General features: G+C 38.1%; 1 protein-coding gene across 1 annotated transcript in view; it reads right to left on the reverse strand.

The window, feature by feature from the left end:
* Nucleotides 1-17,787, reverse strand: part of LOC145998814 (facilitated trehalose transporter Tret1-like) — a 104,047-nt gene that overhangs the window by 7,192 nt on the left and 79,068 nt on the right. The window contains exons 2-5 of the mRNA XM_083135454.1: nucleotides 11,789-11,997; nucleotides 9,385-9,475; nucleotides 7,206-7,341; nucleotides 4,195-4,380 (exon numbers count right to left, since the gene is read on the reverse strand). Of these exons, the coding sequence (XP_082991580.1) occupies nucleotides 4,195-4,380; nucleotides 7,206-7,341; nucleotides 9,385-9,475; nucleotides 11,789-11,862 (487 nt within the window). The 5' untranslated portion in view covers nucleotides 11,863-11,997. The remainder of the gene's footprint in view (nucleotides 1-4,194; nucleotides 4,381-7,205; nucleotides 7,342-9,384; nucleotides 9,476-11,788; nucleotides 11,998-17,787) is intronic.

Below are 17,787 nucleotides of genomic sequence, written 5' to 3' on the forward strand. Positions count from 1 at the left end.
GTAAGGTCTTCAAACGAATACTGTATGTCCTTAAGTATTTGGCAGAGCATAATCTTGCATTACGGGGCCTGGGGCATAAAATATTCGCGAGAAGTATAATTATTATATATTTTTTTTCAATTTTGTTCCTTAGTCTGAAGTACAGGTGTCCTACAAAATCATAATGTAAACACTATTACATGTTCATTTCGTTTTCATTCTGATGTACGTCGTTTCGTTATAATCAAGGGGTCCTGGGTTTGATACCAGGTGGAGGCAAATGGCACAATGGTTCGGATCCCACTGTAAACTGTTGGTCCAGTCACGATTAGCCTATCTGGGCATAAAGTGAACTTAAAACAACAAATCGATCACTCAGTCAATCTCATGTACCCCTAGAACATATTTAATTGTAAAATGGAGAATGTTCAATATATTGTCACTTTAACTATAGAAGTAGCAATATTTAATCATATCCAATATAATAATTGTTTTCTTTACTATTCATTGAATTTTGACACTGTAGTGAATTTGCATTGTTTCCATAAAATAATATTTTCATATCATATTTCATTCTATAAGTAAACAAACAATATATGTTATGTATTTGTGATACAAATATTTAGAACACTATATTTATGTCTTAGCTAATTTGTTTACGATTTCAGTAATTTTGGATATGTTCAAGTATGTCAAAATAAGATACGAATGCAGGTTATATCAGATTAGTTACTTAATTGGAAGCACCAGCATCCTATAAACTCGTAAAAAAAATGAACACAAACTATTATTTTTATCTAGCGGGGTGTCCCCTTCGGGTGAGCGCCCGAGTTACCACTCCCTAGGGCCGGCTCTTGCTGTCATCCTCTTTCCGTATTTAGTGCGTTTTCTGGCAGAAAAAATACATATCAACAACAAGGGTAAATTTCTTATACATGGCTGGGAACACACAGGATAACATTTTTTTTTCTAGGGCTTGTATCGCTAAAACAAGGTCTCAATCAGCAGTCATTAAGAATAGCTGGTTGCCAAATTTTAAATTTAATTTGTACTAAAAGGCGATACTCGTGCTTAACAATAGGTAATAATTACACAATTCCAATAACCAGGTTGGCGCTAGAGAAGAATTTTACGAGATACGGATGTTATCGATATTTTAACATTACATAACACAAAGGCCTCGCGGATATGGTTCGCACAGGGCCTCGCGTTCCCTAACGGCGGCCCTACTACTAGTATAAGTGAAGTAAGATGGTCAGAGTTTAGAAAGGTGTTAACCCATGAAGGAGTTATTCTGGAAGACCTGAGGGTGAAGGGGTAAGCCATGATGGTGTAGGTATATTGATGGACAAGGATGCAAAAAGGAGCCTTATTCCATAACACCGCGACAAATCTGTTGCAGCCCTTATTTGAGAAGATATGGATTGAGGGAGAGATGCCTAAGGACTGGAGGAGTAGCCTGTTGGTGAAGCTACCGAAAAGGGGGAATACACCTAAATGTGACAAGTGGAGAGGTACTGCACTTCTCTCCACTCCAAGTAAGGTCTTCACTAGATTTAGCTATCTTAAACAGAATTAAAGAACATGTTAACTTGAGACTCAGAAGACAACACGCAGGTTTTCGACCAAATCGCTCTTGTATCGATCAAGTTAACACACTGCGCATAATTTGGAGCAATAATGTATAGAATGATCATCTCGTCTCTATACAATTTTCGTTGACTTCAAGAAACATTTGAGTCGGTCAACAGCAAAGTATATAGAAGAAAAGCAACAGAAAGGCAATGTGGAAGGAAGTGAAACGTTATGGGAGTGCCGACAAAAAATTCTTGGTCTTATCCAAGAAACTTATCGTGATTATACATTAAGAGTTATACATGAGGGTTATGTGTCTGAGCCAATAACATGCAGTCTGGAGTGAGGCAAGGTTGTATATTATCACCCACAATGTTCCTGACTGTCATCGATGCAATGATGCGAAATGTACTAGGAGGGAAAAGACGTGGTATCAAATGGGGATTGAATAACAGACTAGAAGACCTTGATTTTGCAGACAACTTGTGTTTCTTGTCTGAAGCACATGGTGATATGCAAACAAAACTAGCACATTTGATAGAAAATGCAGAGAAAGTAGGACTTGTTATTAACTCTAAGAAGATCAAGACGCTAGGGATCAACTCCACAAAAACAGGTCCGTTTAATATCGGTGAAGAGAATATTTAAGATGTGGATAGCTTTACTTACCTAGGTAGTGCGGTGGCAAAAGACGGAGGGGCTGCACAGGATGTTTCTCAACGTATTCAAAAGGCAAACGGAACCTTTGTTGAGTCTCTATCCAGTATGAAAAAGCAAGACAATATCTATGAAGACCAAACTTCGTATTTTTCGAAGTAATGTTAAGTCTGTGCTGTTTTATGGGTCTGAGATATGGAAGGTAACAAAAACGATCACCTCTAAACTACAGATCTTCATCAATCGCTGCCTCAGAAAAATTTTGAATATCTGTTGGTCAGAAGTGATTGAAAACCAAGAACTTTGGAGAAAGACTGGAGAAACCGAGGTGTCCATACAGATAAAGCGGTGAAAATGGAATTGGATAGGGCATACGTCGAGGAAGAAAAATGAGGCTACCGAGAGAGAGAGAGAAACACTAGACTGGAACCCGCAGGGAAGAAGGAAAAGAGGGAGGCCTAGTCAGACGTGGCGAAGATCTGTTCATCCTGAGGCCTTGGAGGAAGGAAAGAGCTGGAATGCAGTGAAGAGAATTGCCTTCAGTAGGACCAGGTGGGGATGCTTTCTTGATGCCCTATGTTCCACAGGGAACAACAGGAATTAAGTCAGTGGGCGAATTAATTTCTCTTGTGTTTGGGTGGGGCGGGATACCATACATTACTAGAATAAGGTGTAGACAACACGAAAATTCGCTGTTTTGAGAGTGCATAAATGCACATTATATTACTTATATTGTTACTAACATTAGCTATAAAATATTCAAAACCACACACTACTCATTCATTTTCCATTGTTCTACTGATTATTTTCATTTTAACGAATTATTATTGTACTTTGTAACACGCGCCTTATCATTTTTTTTGTTCTACAGCCAATTTCTAACGCCAATACTTAACATTATTTGTTCATGTATGAATAATCGAAAAATGTATTGAGCAAGGTAATGTGAGATGATGAAATGAGACGTAAAACGTCTTGCAGTAAAGTTATTACGACGACTCTGTTATTACCCAACAAGAACAAATACATGAAACACTGTTACAAATTTCTTGATCTGTAACTGGACACATGTCAATTTCAGAATATTCAGGGTCAGAGTGCAATAGGCAACCAGGTAATGGCGACCCATGGTCATCTGCGATCAAAAGACATTGTTATCAGTACAGCTACCAGTCGCGCAAATATCTTGGCAATGGTGTCACAGCTCTATCTAATTAATTACTTTAAAACTAGGCGTACGCCTTGTAATTATTAAACATTTATATAACGAACATAACTTACTTAATATTTTCTTCACTGTGCTGGTACAATGAGAACTCTACAATTTTCTTCATAAACAGTTCCATGAATAAAATTAAGTCTCCCTGATTAGGAAACTATGTTTGTTATTTTCTAATTTGGTATTGTGTTCGATGCAACGTAATTTACAAAGGGATATCTTTCATTTTATTGTAAGTACTTAATAATTGCAAATACTCGTACAGTGTGATTCCCATGAGCAACCCAAGGAGCTACCCTAGTGGACCAGTTCCAAAGGTTTATGTGAATAGAAGAATAATAATTTAATTTTCAGAAGTAATTTTGAAGCTATTTTGTTAAAGATTTTTCAGAAAACTGAATTTGTATAAACGTTATGAGATATTTTTGTTAGGGAACAAATTATTCTCAGAAGTCAGGTGAAAGGGAAATAAATGATTTAAATATGATATAATTATCTTTGTTGTTGTTATGTTTCAAATTTTTTTGAGTGCCTTAACTCCACTTATTTTCACCAATATATTTGTTTTAAGTATCCAAATAGTGTTCTTATGTTTCTGATACTTTTTAAAATGATGTATTTTTGAAACTACACAAAACACCTGGAAATCTATATAATGCCTCCAATATCTTCCCTAGTGTTCGCCACAATGAAGTTCAAAACTCAAAGGAGATAGGGATAATGACACTTTGTAAATTATTTATAAATAAATAAACATTGCTTACCACCTGCACATCCTGTGATGACCCTGCCTAGGCATAAGGCTGGAACCCCCTGAGCAGTTGCTATTATAATCCACCCCAGGATGAACGGAAAGGTTGCAATTCTAATGGCTGTTCTCCTTCCTAGCACGTCCATCGTCCAGCCAATGAGAAAAGAGCCAACAGGGGCTGTGATCGGTAGAACGCTAGCTAAAAGAATGGGAGAAAAAATTAATAGGAAGGAAAGTAAATATTAGGCGCATCTAGAAAGTAAGTTTCCCACTCGCCCACAGGTGGCAGGCGATGCGTATTGAAACCGGTTTTGCGCATGCGTGAGAGGCATATGCCCTGGCTAGTGAATGTCCCAGCGATGAAACATGGCGGCTCTTATTCCAACTCCCGCCGCGTGCGAGGTTCGTTCGGTGATCAAGTTCTTGAACACACAAAACATACAGCCGATCGAAATTCATTGTCAGCTGTGCCAGGTGTATGAGCCAGACGTCATGAGCAAGCAAATGGTGCGTCGTTGGTGCAGGACATTTACGGAAGGCTGGCAAAATGTGCACGACGACGAGCGCAGTGGGCGGCCATCGGCCGTCATGGACGAGCTTGTGGAGCAGGTGCAGCAGCGCATATTGGAGGATCGTCGCGTCACGATCATGGAACTTAGCAGTCATTTCCCGCAGATTTCTCGGTCGTTGTTACACGACATTGTTACCAAACGCCTCTTGTTCCGGAAATTGTGTGCTCGGTGGGTGCCGAAACAACTGATGCGCGAACACAAAGGAAAACGCATGGGCACGGCGCTGACATTTCTGCAGCGTTACCATGATGATGACGATTTTCTCTACCGGATCATCACAGGGGATGAAACGTGGGTTGCATACAGCACCCCAGAAAGCAAGCAGCAGTCCATGCATTGTCGTCACAGTGGATCTCCATGCAGGACGACGTTCAAACAGACTGTGTCGGCGCGAAAAGTGATGTGCACGGTGTTCAGGGACAGACAAGGCATTCTGCTCATCGCGTTTCTGCCCAGAGGTGAGACTGTGAACGCTAACCGCTACTGTGAAACACTGGGGACATTGCGACGAGCCATTCAGAATAAGCGACGCGGTAAGCTCAGTACCGGGGTGATCTTGCTGCACGACAATGCGAAGCCGCATATGGTTATGCGCACTGCTGCCCTTATGAACAGGTTCGGTTGGGAGGTGTTCGATCATCCATCATACAGCCCGGATTTCGCTCCCAGTGATTACCACCTGTTGTTTCACCTGAAAAAGTTCGTCCGGTCAACATTTTCACAGCGACGAAGAGGTTCAGACGAGTGTCACACAGTGGTTCGGCGCCCAGGCGGCGGACTTCTAAGACGCAGATATACAGAAGTTGATCCCACGCTATGACAAGTGCCTAAATTCCGGTGAGAATTATGTTGACAAGTAACTGGACAAGTGCTGTATCTGTGGCAATAAATCATTGAATGAAATAATGTTTCCTTTTTGTGCACAACCCCAGGGAAACTAACTTTCTGGATGCGCCTAATATTTAAAAAATACAGAGTGGTTACAAAAAAAAAAAAGACTCGAACATAATTGTTACAGAAATCTGCTTTTGTAATGTAACAAAAGTTGGAAGTTGACAAAGTTTTTCATTCGCTTTATAAATTTGCAATATGCTGGTGTTTTTTAGGAAAAGTATTGCACTGTAATTTGGGAAATATTTGTATATATTCTGTATTTACTTATGCTTAGACCTAATTGGGACTGCATATAAAGTTTAAAGTAAGATGATTACTCTCCAATCGTAGTGTACGTAAATTATCACCGAACTGTACTTCGGTTTTCTCAGATAAAATTTCTTATTTATTCTTCCTTTTTGTTCTTTTAGTTACATCTCTATCCCTCCGTTTGTAGTTTTCTTCTTTCTAGGTTTCTACCTCTCTTTCAAGGTCGCAGAACCGACCTATTTTTTCTTGATCAAAGGAGATCATATGATTTTATCTTTTCTGGTTTCTGTCTCGTTTTCCCCTTTACTCACTTTCTCTCTCTCTCTCTCTTCCTCACTGTCTATCGTCCTCTCTCTACCTTCCTCTTTTTGCTCTCTCTTTCAATCTTTCTCTCTCTTCTACAGTTTTTATTTCCCCATCCCTCTCTACCGCTTCTTTTATGTGTCTCCCTTTTTCGTTCCTTCTCTCTCTTTCACTTCTATTATCTTTCTTCTATCTCTCAACGATTCTTAATTTCTTTTCTATCTTATCTATCTCTCTTTCGTTTTCTTTTTTCTGTCTTTCTCTCTCTTTCCCTCCTTTTATTTGTCTTCTATCTCTCAAACGTTTCTTTCATTTCTATCCTGGCCTCCCCGATGACATAGTTACTGTTGTTGACTTGTAGTCAAGAAATCTCCGGTTCAATACCCGGTGCAAGCACACAGTAGTTCGGATCCCGCTTTAAACTGTAGACATAGTCCTGATTTACCTATCTATGCACAAAGTCAACTCAAAACTCATTTTCTTTCTCTATCTCGCTTCTCTTATTTCTCTTGTATCTCTCCTTCTCGATTTAAACTTTTCTACTTTACGAGAACCCATAAGCATGACGTGATGTGCACTATATCCCACTTGAGACAAAATTCCCTGCGAGCACTATTTGGTTAGACTACGTAGCCGGAGTAGTGGGTTCGAATCCCGAGATGGCATGGAAACTCTTTGTTGAAGTTGTTCTTCTCATATTTCAATGAAGAAGCACTGTTGTGAAAGCAAGAATCGAGTAACAATTGAGGACTAAGCGAAAGTGTTGGGAAATCGCATCGTTCAGCACATCAGCCCGTACGAACGTTCACACTAGTGCCTTTTTACACGCCCTTTGTACTACTTACAGGTCTACCAGCCAATTTTCACGTTTACCACATTATAAAGCATGGCACATTGGAAAACGGTGTTTGAATTCTTGTGGCACTTACCGAGTTTACCAATTTTAGTCTTCAATTATTGAAAACTAATTTCAGTGACTGCTTAAATTTCGAATCCTTGTTCTTACCTATCCACGAGGCCTCTTCCTGCGTGACGTTTATGCTGCTGCTGTTGAGACTTAGCTGTGGCAACAGGATGGATGAATAGCCATACCCGCATCCCATCAGCACGTAAACAAGCATGGCAGCACAGGAAGCGACGATCTAGAACAGTAATCAGTGGCAGATTAACTACTTCTTCGTACAAGGTAAATAGAAATTAGGTACAGATAGAATATAATATGCAATGACAACCAATTCTTAATGTTACTGAATAAATTAGGTCTTGTTAGCATTTCAATATTATAAATAACTCAAATAGAAATAGTGTTCAACTTTAAACTAAGGAAACGGAAAAATAATGGTGTGGAACACAAAGGTACAATCACCGGCAATAAAAATAGAACACCTAAATCCTGAAATACCCGCTTCTCTGCAAGGCGGTATGTGTGTTGCCTAACTCTACGGTGGTAAGTGGATTTTAACCACCGCCGTAGGCAACACAGATAACGCAGGAAAGCGAATATTTTAGGATCCAGGTGTCCCACTTTTATTGCCGGTGATTGTACATGACAAATACAAAGAACAAGTAAGCATCGTATTACAACATGCATGTAAATACAAGAGAGAGAGAAGGGAAACGAAAGAACAAATGGGAAAGATAGGAAGATACAAACACCAACGAGAATTGAGTAAATGAAAGGGAAACATGCTATAGGAAATACGGTAAATGTAATACAGAGGAAATAAATTATGTAAGAGATAGAAGAAAAGAAAAAGGACAAAACATTACGGAGGGTAGAAAAAATATGAATATGAAAGGAATAAAGAAATGGAAGGAATTGAGAATAGAAAGAATGAATGAAACTAACGAAGAATGAAAACTAAGATGTTATGATTGCGTAAAAATATCAGGAAAATATGTCATAAAAACGTGCATCAATAAGGTTGCTTTGGAAATATATCACCTTACTGGAATATGTCAAGGACAATATGTTCGTGCATAGGGTGCGAGTAAATGGTTATTATCATTAATTACTTATTTCTAAAACTAATGCCTGGTGTTGTTCCGGATATGAATTTTGTATGTATATCGATTACGATCTAGTGAACAAGTCAGAAAATGATCGATAATTATCTCGGTCTTGTCTCGATTTAGAAACAGCCGTCTCGTTATCGCCTCTACTCTCGAAATACACAGTATATATAAGCAGAATATACAGCGTATAACTGCACAGAAGTTTGCAACTTATAGAGGCAGTGATTTATTCACCCACCCCAACACCTACCAAAATTTCCTCAACACCTCCACTTAATTTTTTTCTTTCAAAAAGGTCAAATTTATGGAAATTTTGATCTAAGTGTACCGTTACATCCCCCTAAATACGAACTTACGGTCCCAAATTGAAATTTCTGGGAATACCCTGTCCTACACAGGTAGAAACTTTTCATTTCTTAATTGACCATATGTTCCGATAATATTATGATTGCGGGCAGATTTCCAACTTCCAACTTTCGGCCTTAAATTTAAGATTACAGGAGATTTAGTTTCCGACAAATTTTGCTCATTTTTATCGCTCCAGCAAATGTATATGGAATGGATAATATTAAACAAAATAATTAATGTACATTTATATCATGTACAGATCACAATAGAGAATAAAAATTTACAAATGTGCATGTTTCTTAGTGCTAATCGATATGTATTTGTCCACTGCTGCTGCAGAACTAAACGTCAATCAAGTACTGCAAGATATGACATCACTTCCGCCCGCCAAAAGTTAAACGCGCAGTCGACTTGAAGTTTTACAGGGGGCTCACCGAACTCGGAATAAGATGAAATTTTCCAATCTTGGTTGTTAATGAAATATACGGGAGAAATAGAATGTCAAAAATTTAGCTCATTACGGGAGTCTCGGGAAATACGGGAGAGTTATTCACCCTAGCTACGAAACCTGAAGGTGTAAGTTTATCCCGAGCAGCATGCAACCATGCTACACAGATTCACAACTACCAGTGATGGATTATCTTTGCGATTACGACAAATATATATATATATATGATCTATCTATAATTCTTATTGATATCCACTTGCCTCCCATTATTAAACTGATTTTTTGTAGCAATAGTTTTTAAATTGTGCTCATGGAATCTTTGCCATTTAGAGCGAGGGAAAGCAAAGGGAAAAAAATAATTAAAAATACATACTTGTGGTGTAGCTTCTCGTAAAAGTAATTTGTTCGGTTCAGATGTGTCATGGTCACTGGTGCTGAAGTCTTGTTTCCTTTTATCATGTTCGCTAAAAAGAAAAGAGTTTAAAAGGAAATTATTGTTTCTAAATACCTCAAAGAATAAGTGCACTTACGAGCAAATAAAGAAACACAAATATACTTGTAAGACGTACGCAATTTCGATTCCAATATTGGATTTTTGATGGAGGACTTTTTCTCGTACTTCAAAATACCCTACGTGTCATAATTATAAATATTTCCAAACTTTTTTGAGCAGTGTATGATTGAAGGGGAATAGAGAACGACGTGCTAGATATCCATGAAATTCGGTAAAATGATTCTTATCTGCTAAAGCAAAATATCAACGATGAAACCTTGCTCATACCAGTGAAAAACGAAAGCTTTTGAACCGAGCAGGGGCACAAAGTTCAACTCCCCACTTTATAAGTAGAATTTGAATTTTTGTAATCTCAATAATAGAGAAACACTATTCACAAAACAGTTTTAAATTTTAAAAGAAAAATTGTAATTTGTATTTTTTTCTGTGCATGTGAAAGGTTTTTAAAAACTCGAAAAAGTTTAAGATCATATACAACGGGAGACCTTGTCCTGTGCTAATTGGAAATATACTGGAACAGGTCATATGAAGTCAGAAGTTTGGTACGTAATTACAGGTCACACACTATACGGGCGTTCATTTTAATGACAAAAATTGCACATAGAAATCGAAATTTTGAAAATTTATCATAACATTTGGATAAAATGGTTTAAAAATTGTTTTATAATGGAAGTAATTACCTTATGAAAATTTCATTTAAAAATTCCAGAGTTTAGGTCAAACAATGGCGTTGGCAAAGAATTCAGTGGAAGAAATATTTTCAAGTGGTTCTACTTCTTTATAGTTAGTTGATGCCAAGATTTATTTGAAAAAAGTTTCAGATACAACACAGATTGCCATTTTACACTGAAATTGTCAACAATAAAAGAAGCAAAGAGAAAAAAGAGAAATGAACAAAAAAATAAGTAAAAGATGGTGCTTTTTACATTCTATTTCGGCTTTTTTCTCACCGTTTCCCTGTCTTTCTCTTTTTCTGTGTTTTCTATTCACTCTTCTGTTTCTCTCTCCTTTGTATCTTTCCATAATATTTTGTTTGCTGCCTCTTTCTCTCTCTTTCCACCTCGTTTTCCCCTTATTTCCCTGCTTTTCTGTATATTTCTCTCTCCCTCTTTCTTACTTTCTGGGTTTTCCTAACTCTTCTATCTCATTTTCCCTTCCCATCTATCTTTACTCTGTTACTCTAGTTCATGCTTCCCGTCTCACTTTCTTTCTTTGTCCTTCTGCATGCGTGATTCTTGCTATTCTATTATAAATAATTCTAGAAATGTCTCATATACGAAAATGTGCTAAGACCCTCCCTCACCTTGTGATGTCGCCCATGAACGTATAGGCTTATTCCTCCATTTGGTTACTTTTTGTTTTTTGCAATTTGCACCCAATTTACACAAATTGGCAAACTTTTTACTATACACATACACAAATTAGAAATTACATTAACTTACAACCTTACTTCCTTGAATTAAACTTTCTTATTTAATCGTCTTGCATTCATTTCAAACTTTTTAAAAGCACCTTTATACATGAAATTTACGAAAGCATTGACACAATAGATACGTATATGGTGGTTTGAATTCGTTTGGAATCGAGTCCCGGTTTCGATTTTTGGTGAAAGCACGGAGAGGTTCTGATCCTATTATATACCGTAGGTCCGATCCCCATTAGAATAGCTGAACACTTAACGGATTTAAAACAAACTTTTATAAAATTCTTTTGGATAGGGATTATGTAGGCCAAGGAAACTTTTCGTGTTTACTAAAATTAGGTGGTTTTGTTTTTAAGTCCACTTTATGCACAAATAGGCTAATCTGGACTGGCCAACAGTTTACAGTGGGATATTAATCACTATGTCCCTTCACCAGGTATTGAGCCCTGGACCCTTTGATTACAAGGCGACGACGTTACCACTACGCCATCGGGGAGGCCTATGTTGTTTCCATGGCAATCTCTTGCGTTCCTCAAAATACGATATTTGAGGGACTACATTTCGATGGAAATTTTTCTATCTACTGCATACCCTCTTAAAAAAGATGGTAATGTTTCCCTGCGAACCCTCACCCTCGTTCCTGCGCCACTGGATTATGCACAAACATTTAATACTTCACTGTCCTGATGTTTAGTGGAACGAAATTTGGATTCCGTAACTGCTCAGCCATTCTATATTTAACATGGGATCACCTTCTGCAATTGGTAGTGAACTGTATACAAAATAATCGTTAAACGTTCTTTTGAATTTTTTCAGTATAACGACTAAGAATGCACTTACCTTGTTTCATCCATGTTGTTTCCTGACTGAAGTTTCCTTTCTTCCTCATTGTTCTCGTCATCTTCTTCTCGCATTGTACTTTAGAAGGAAAAACAAACTCTTCACTTAGGTCACACCAGTCTTCGCCGCCAAGGAGAGATAACACTGAACAAATACTTGTCAAGGTTGCAAGAACCTGTTTGTAATTCTCACCTCTCTTGTTAACTCCCCTGCAATTTAACAGAAGTTTTCAGGTTAATAACGACAGTGGCGCAGGAACGGGTGGGGGGGGGGTACAGGGGTACATTGTACCCCCCTAAATTTTTGAAGGGGGTACTGTACCCCCTAAATCCGTAAATCGAGTTGTACCCCCTGTACCCACCTTGCTAATTTGACAGCAGACGCAAGGTGCAAGAACCTATTTTAAGTTCACCCAATAAAAAAGTGTACAGTAGACTCGCGATTAACCGAGTCCCGATTAGCCGAGGCTCCGGGTTAACCGAGGGAGTGGTTGGAAAACATCGCGCTTCATAACGCACCCCCTGTTTGTTTATGGAGTCAAGTCTCTGTCCGCGCTGCACGTGTTCGTTACATTGTCGGTGGATCCGATTGTTACGGTGGTGTTTAAGTCTGTGTAGGCCTATTCTAAGCGGAAAAAGTAATCTTCTCATTTATGTTGTACTAGTAATAAATAAATACTATACAGTTTTAAGTGTTGGTTCGTCATTTACGACCTATTAGCACATTATCTCCGTATTATCCGAGTTTTTCCGTATCCGAGGTAATCTCGGTCCCAATTAGCTCGGATAATCGCGAGTCTACTGTATATTGTTTATAACTTATAGGCCTAAACATTATCTTCCTTACCACAGAAATTCAAACCATTCTAAACTTTTTCTACTACATTGTGGTTGCTACTAGTTAGTTCACTGACCTAAGTTCTTGGAAACCTTTTTAAGGAGATGAAAATTGTTTAAAATGTGTCTGGAACGATGGAATCAGATTTGCTCTCAGACAATCACGCTGCAGACGAATGTTCCTTTGCGTAAGGGGGGGTACACTTTTCTAAAGAAGTTGTCGCGTCGATTCGAAGATAAGATACAAATCTTCATCAGAAGAGTATATGACTGATACCATTTTCTTTTGAATATTTAAAATAGAATTTTCCAAAACAAAATACTTACACGAACGAGACGAGACGAGACACTACAGACCAACTTGGGGGTAAAATGCACTGCTGTACCTCACCCATATTTATCATAACTTTGTAAGAGGGTGTTCGGAAAACTATACTTAAACCTACTATATATTAAGAGATTTTGAAAATAGTGTCCCGATTAGCCTATGTGAGCATGAAGTGAATCTAGAATAAGTTTTAATAACTTCTGAGTGGAAACCGAAACAAAAATAAACACAAACATGAACGAGAAGGACCTCGCCACACAGGAGACGAGATGAGGCTGTGACAATTCTAGACTCATCGCATCGCGATATCATTCCTAGGTGCAATGAAATTTTCCTAGACATTTAAACAGGGTTCAATTTGCGATATTATCAGAGGAGGGGGGGAGGGAATTATTTTTACATATGAACTAGGTATACTTATAATTGGACATTAATTACTTAAAATCTAATTTTGGTATCGAATGCAACACAAACGCAACGCCATTTTAAGTTATACCCTAAAGTTAAACTGTAAGAAAATTACATTAGTCAGATGAATGCACGAGATAAATAAAACTCACTGCAGGTTCTATTGGTAGATTTTGGATTGGATTCGCAAGGTCTTTGAGTGAGATGGGAATGTTTGATTGATTTATTTGGTTTATTTTACTTCGCATTTCTGCCGCTTTTGGCTAATCGCAAAGATGAGGATGGGTGATGATATGATGAAATTGATGAACACTCACATGCCCAACCTAGGACCTCTGGCGTCAAAGTGTGCTATGCTAACCCCTCCGCTACGGAGGCCGGCGAGGTGGGAATGTGTTTTGGATTTTCTTTGTAGATGCGAAAATCTTTAACTGTGACGCGCACATGCTTTTTCTTACATTAAAGTTTACCTTTTCACATAAACGAGAAATTGACATGTCACCCTAAAACACACGCATGTATCTGCATTTAATACTACTCTATACGAAAAGAAACCTTGGGCGGTTCTTCATATTGTCCACCAAGGATTGAAACTGAAAAAAAGAAAAACAACAACTTTTGAGCGTATGCCTTTCCTTGCTTCCTCTGACATCTGAAGGATTTCGGTTTTGTATATGTAATGATAGTACTTTTAGTGCTTGAAGAGTGTCATTAGGTACGGCTAATTATATAACAAATAAATGCTTTGTGAAATGTTTCACAAATATTTCAAAGTTAGACTTTTTACGAGTTGATCGGGAACCATCTCAACTCAGTTTTTTTCTTTTTTTTTAATACAACGCTCTACAGATGTCTGAGTAAATACCAAATACATGGCTTCTAAAAGACATTGGATGTGGTACACATCTGCATAAATTGTTTAAATATATTTTTATGCGTAGCTATGGGATAAGTGGAACTCTATAAGTATGATATGTTCAATAATGTGGTTTCTATATCCAGTGGGTGGGAGATTCCTGGTTGGGGTGGCTCTAGATCCTCCTCACCTCCTTTAATCTCAACCTGAAATGAATAGATGTATCTTTGTTCGCAATTTTCACATTTCGAACTCCTGATTTTCCGTTCCGTTAAATTGAAATAAGCCCAGAACGAAGTCCAGAGCTATATATGTTTCAGAATTGTTATCTGGTTTTAAAATCTGTTTTAAAAAACATAAATTATAAGAAAAACAAAGAAAAAAATAGTTACGTAAATTTTGTATTAAATACGAACAGGACATTCGTGTGTGCTGTTCTAAAATAGAACATTTCCCATGCCTTCACATTATACCTAAGTATCAAGGACGTATTTAGGAGGGGGTCCGGACACTTCCCCGAAAGACTTACCAAGAAGTAAAAGTAAATAATCAAAATATAATTGTTTAGCATTTGTTATATAATCGATGGTTATTTCCGCTGAACGTATTGGAAGGCAAGAAATTTGGCTCATATGGCTTTGAAAGGTTCCAAAGATTTATGCACACAACTAATGATAATATCAATAAAATATTAATCAGAAACTTTACTTTTCGTTAATTGGATCTAACTTGTGTTTGTTATTCAATAAATATTCAATTCTTTTTCTATTTGACATTAAATTCCTTGCCAGGGCAGTTGTTTTTATGCAAATCTTGGCGATCTTAACTACATGCAAGCTAGATGCTGTTATATCTCTATTCTTTTACTATCTTTTACCTATTCACGTAATAACAACAATACAATATTAATTAACTTACATATTTAATTAATATTTCAATTTAATTAAATATTATTATTATTTATTATTATTATTAAAAATTGCAACACTTGGTTGGACCCGCCGAAATGTATTTCTAGGTGCAGTAGTATGTGTGTTTATATATATGGGAGGCTGAATTTTGTACCCCCCCCCAAATGAAAAACGTTCCTGCGCCACTGAATAACGATATTTTTTAAACTCTTTTGATCTCACCTGGTGCAATAAAATTCATACCACACGAACCCGTTTATCTTGAAGGGACAAGAACAACCTAAACTTGGTGATGTAACAGACTGAAGGAACATAATAGAACATTTATTTGTTCTTGCTGAACAGTATCAGACAAAGTGGAGTCAATGTGTGAGCGAGAGTGAACACGATTGACAGGGGAAGGCCAAGGCTGTTATTGAAAACTTTGCAGTGTTAATGAAATAAACGGACTAACGTGATCTTCTGTTACAGACACACTAAGCTAAAGAAGAAGGCGTTGCTCAGTGGCGCCATCACCGGAGTGAAGATGCACATTGGTCCACCCTGAAATAATCTCCGCCCACTCAAAAACGCACTTTACTCTAAAGAGTTTCAGATAATGCTAACAAAGTACGTATTTTAAGTGTTAACAGCACACCCTTTCTTCAGCTACCATGGCCGCGGAAACGGACTCAGCGGATAATATTAAGATAGAAGGGCGAACTGAACAAAAGGAATAAACAAAACGTAATAAAAACACAAAAGTAACTAATGCGAATGAATAATACGAAGAAGAATTAGAGTGAAATGGAATAAAGCAGAAACCAAAATACTGCAATGAACACGAATCGAATTTTAAAAAAGAAACATTGCGAAGCAGCAAGGGTAAAAAAGAATAAAAGTGAAGGAGACTAGGACACAGAAAAGAGAGAGCTGCAGGAGGAACTAACATTCACACACATAGAAGCAAACAGAGAGAGAAACAAACAAGTAAATTCATAAAAAGAAAGAAAGCGAGAAGAGAAGTGAGTGAAACAGAGATAGAAGAACGTGAAAAGAAAGAGAGAGAGAGAGAGAGAGAGAGAGAGAGTAGATTAAAATGTGAGCAAGGAAAGAGCGAAAGGTATTGAGATAAAATAAAATTATTTTTTGCATAAGGTTCATCCACAGAATGTGATTTGTCACGTCCGTCCGTCAACCTCAATTCCACTTAGTACACCCTAGACTGCATTTTGCAAACTAGCGAGGCTCTGGCGTCTGGATCCATGGTCATCCTCTATGGGACTTTGTTGGGTCTTGTCTATATGTATTTGCGATTGTCCCTTCATCTCTTTCATCTTATCATCATTCATCCTCATCTTCGCGATTAGCCAATATTGACAGAAAAGCGAAGTAAAATAAAACAAATCAATCAATCAAAAACAAATTGGGAGTCCAAATTTTGTTAGTAAACTGCTAATGAATGTTGTTTTCAGTGATGACGATTAAGTGGGGGGCGAGGGGGGGCAATTGCCTCTCCCCATGTTTTGGAACTTTTGCTCCTGCAGTATGCTAAACGTTATCTACCATGGAAAAGTTGATTGATTGATTGAGTTGGTGTTTTAAGTCCACTTTATGCACAGATAGGCTAATCGGGACTGGTCCTACAGTTTAAAGTGGGATCCGAACCACTATGTGCCTCCACCGGGTATCGAACCCCCCGGGACCCCTTACCAAGGGAAAGTAAACTGTTCTTGATCCCCCCACACACGTTTTGAAACCCAATCACCGCCACTGGTTGTTGTTATTCATATTATCATTATTATCATCATCATTTTAACAGGATCACGAGCCATACAGTATTTCCTTATAAACAATATTATTGTAAACATGGCTTTTTCGTGGAGGAGCATTGGTTCTTTTAACAAAAAAGGGGCTGTCTGTACCTGCCAATGAAAAATGGCGACATTTTCACGTCCAGACTGCACGAATTTAAAAGATGAAAGGAAATAAAAGCACAATTACCTGTTTGAGACGTAACCAGCTAAGCGATTTACTTTGGCGTCAGGAGCGTCACACTGTGTCTTGTGTTCGTTCAGAAGAGCACAACAGACGAAATGGAGCCTACGCATTTAACTCACGACAATTGTGTATGTAACCAGTGTGTCGCATTTGGAATATTCCGTAGCTCGCAACTGCTTCTCGGAAACACCGCAAGCTCTATTGACTTCAGCAGAGACTGAAATCGTTACCCTGTGGTAACATCTCTGTGTTTATTCGTGCTTTGCGTGACTGGCGGTGACTGCCCCTTGCCCCATCCCCTTCCAGTTCATTCTTAATGTCTTTTGTACGTTTTTTTCAAGGTCAGCCATGAACATAAAATGCATCATATGACAAGGAAACGGAAACCTCCTGTTAAACGATCGTTATATACGAGGGGTGATCGAAAAAAAAATACAAAGCCTGCAAATCCCAGTAGGTATTTATTAGACGGATACAAACGGAATTAAGTGAAAGGATACTTCATACACTACTTCTCAACATAGTTTCCTCCCCGGATCAGGCATTTATCCGAGGGCTTCTCGAGGTTTGTGATGCGTGTCTCAAAGAACTCGGAGTCCTGTTGTCGGAGCCCAACCCTTACTTCTTGCTTGACAAGATCATCCGAATGAAACCGGCGTCATTGCTGAATGCTGCGCCTA

The sequence above is a fragment of the Lepisma saccharinum genome, chromosome 14 (assembly GCF_977018435.1).
Source record: "Lepisma saccharinum chromosome 14, izLepSacc3.1, whole genome shotgun sequence".
Classification (NCBI taxonomy): Eukaryota; Metazoa; Arthropoda; class Insecta; order Zygentoma; family Lepismatidae; genus Lepisma; species Lepisma saccharinum.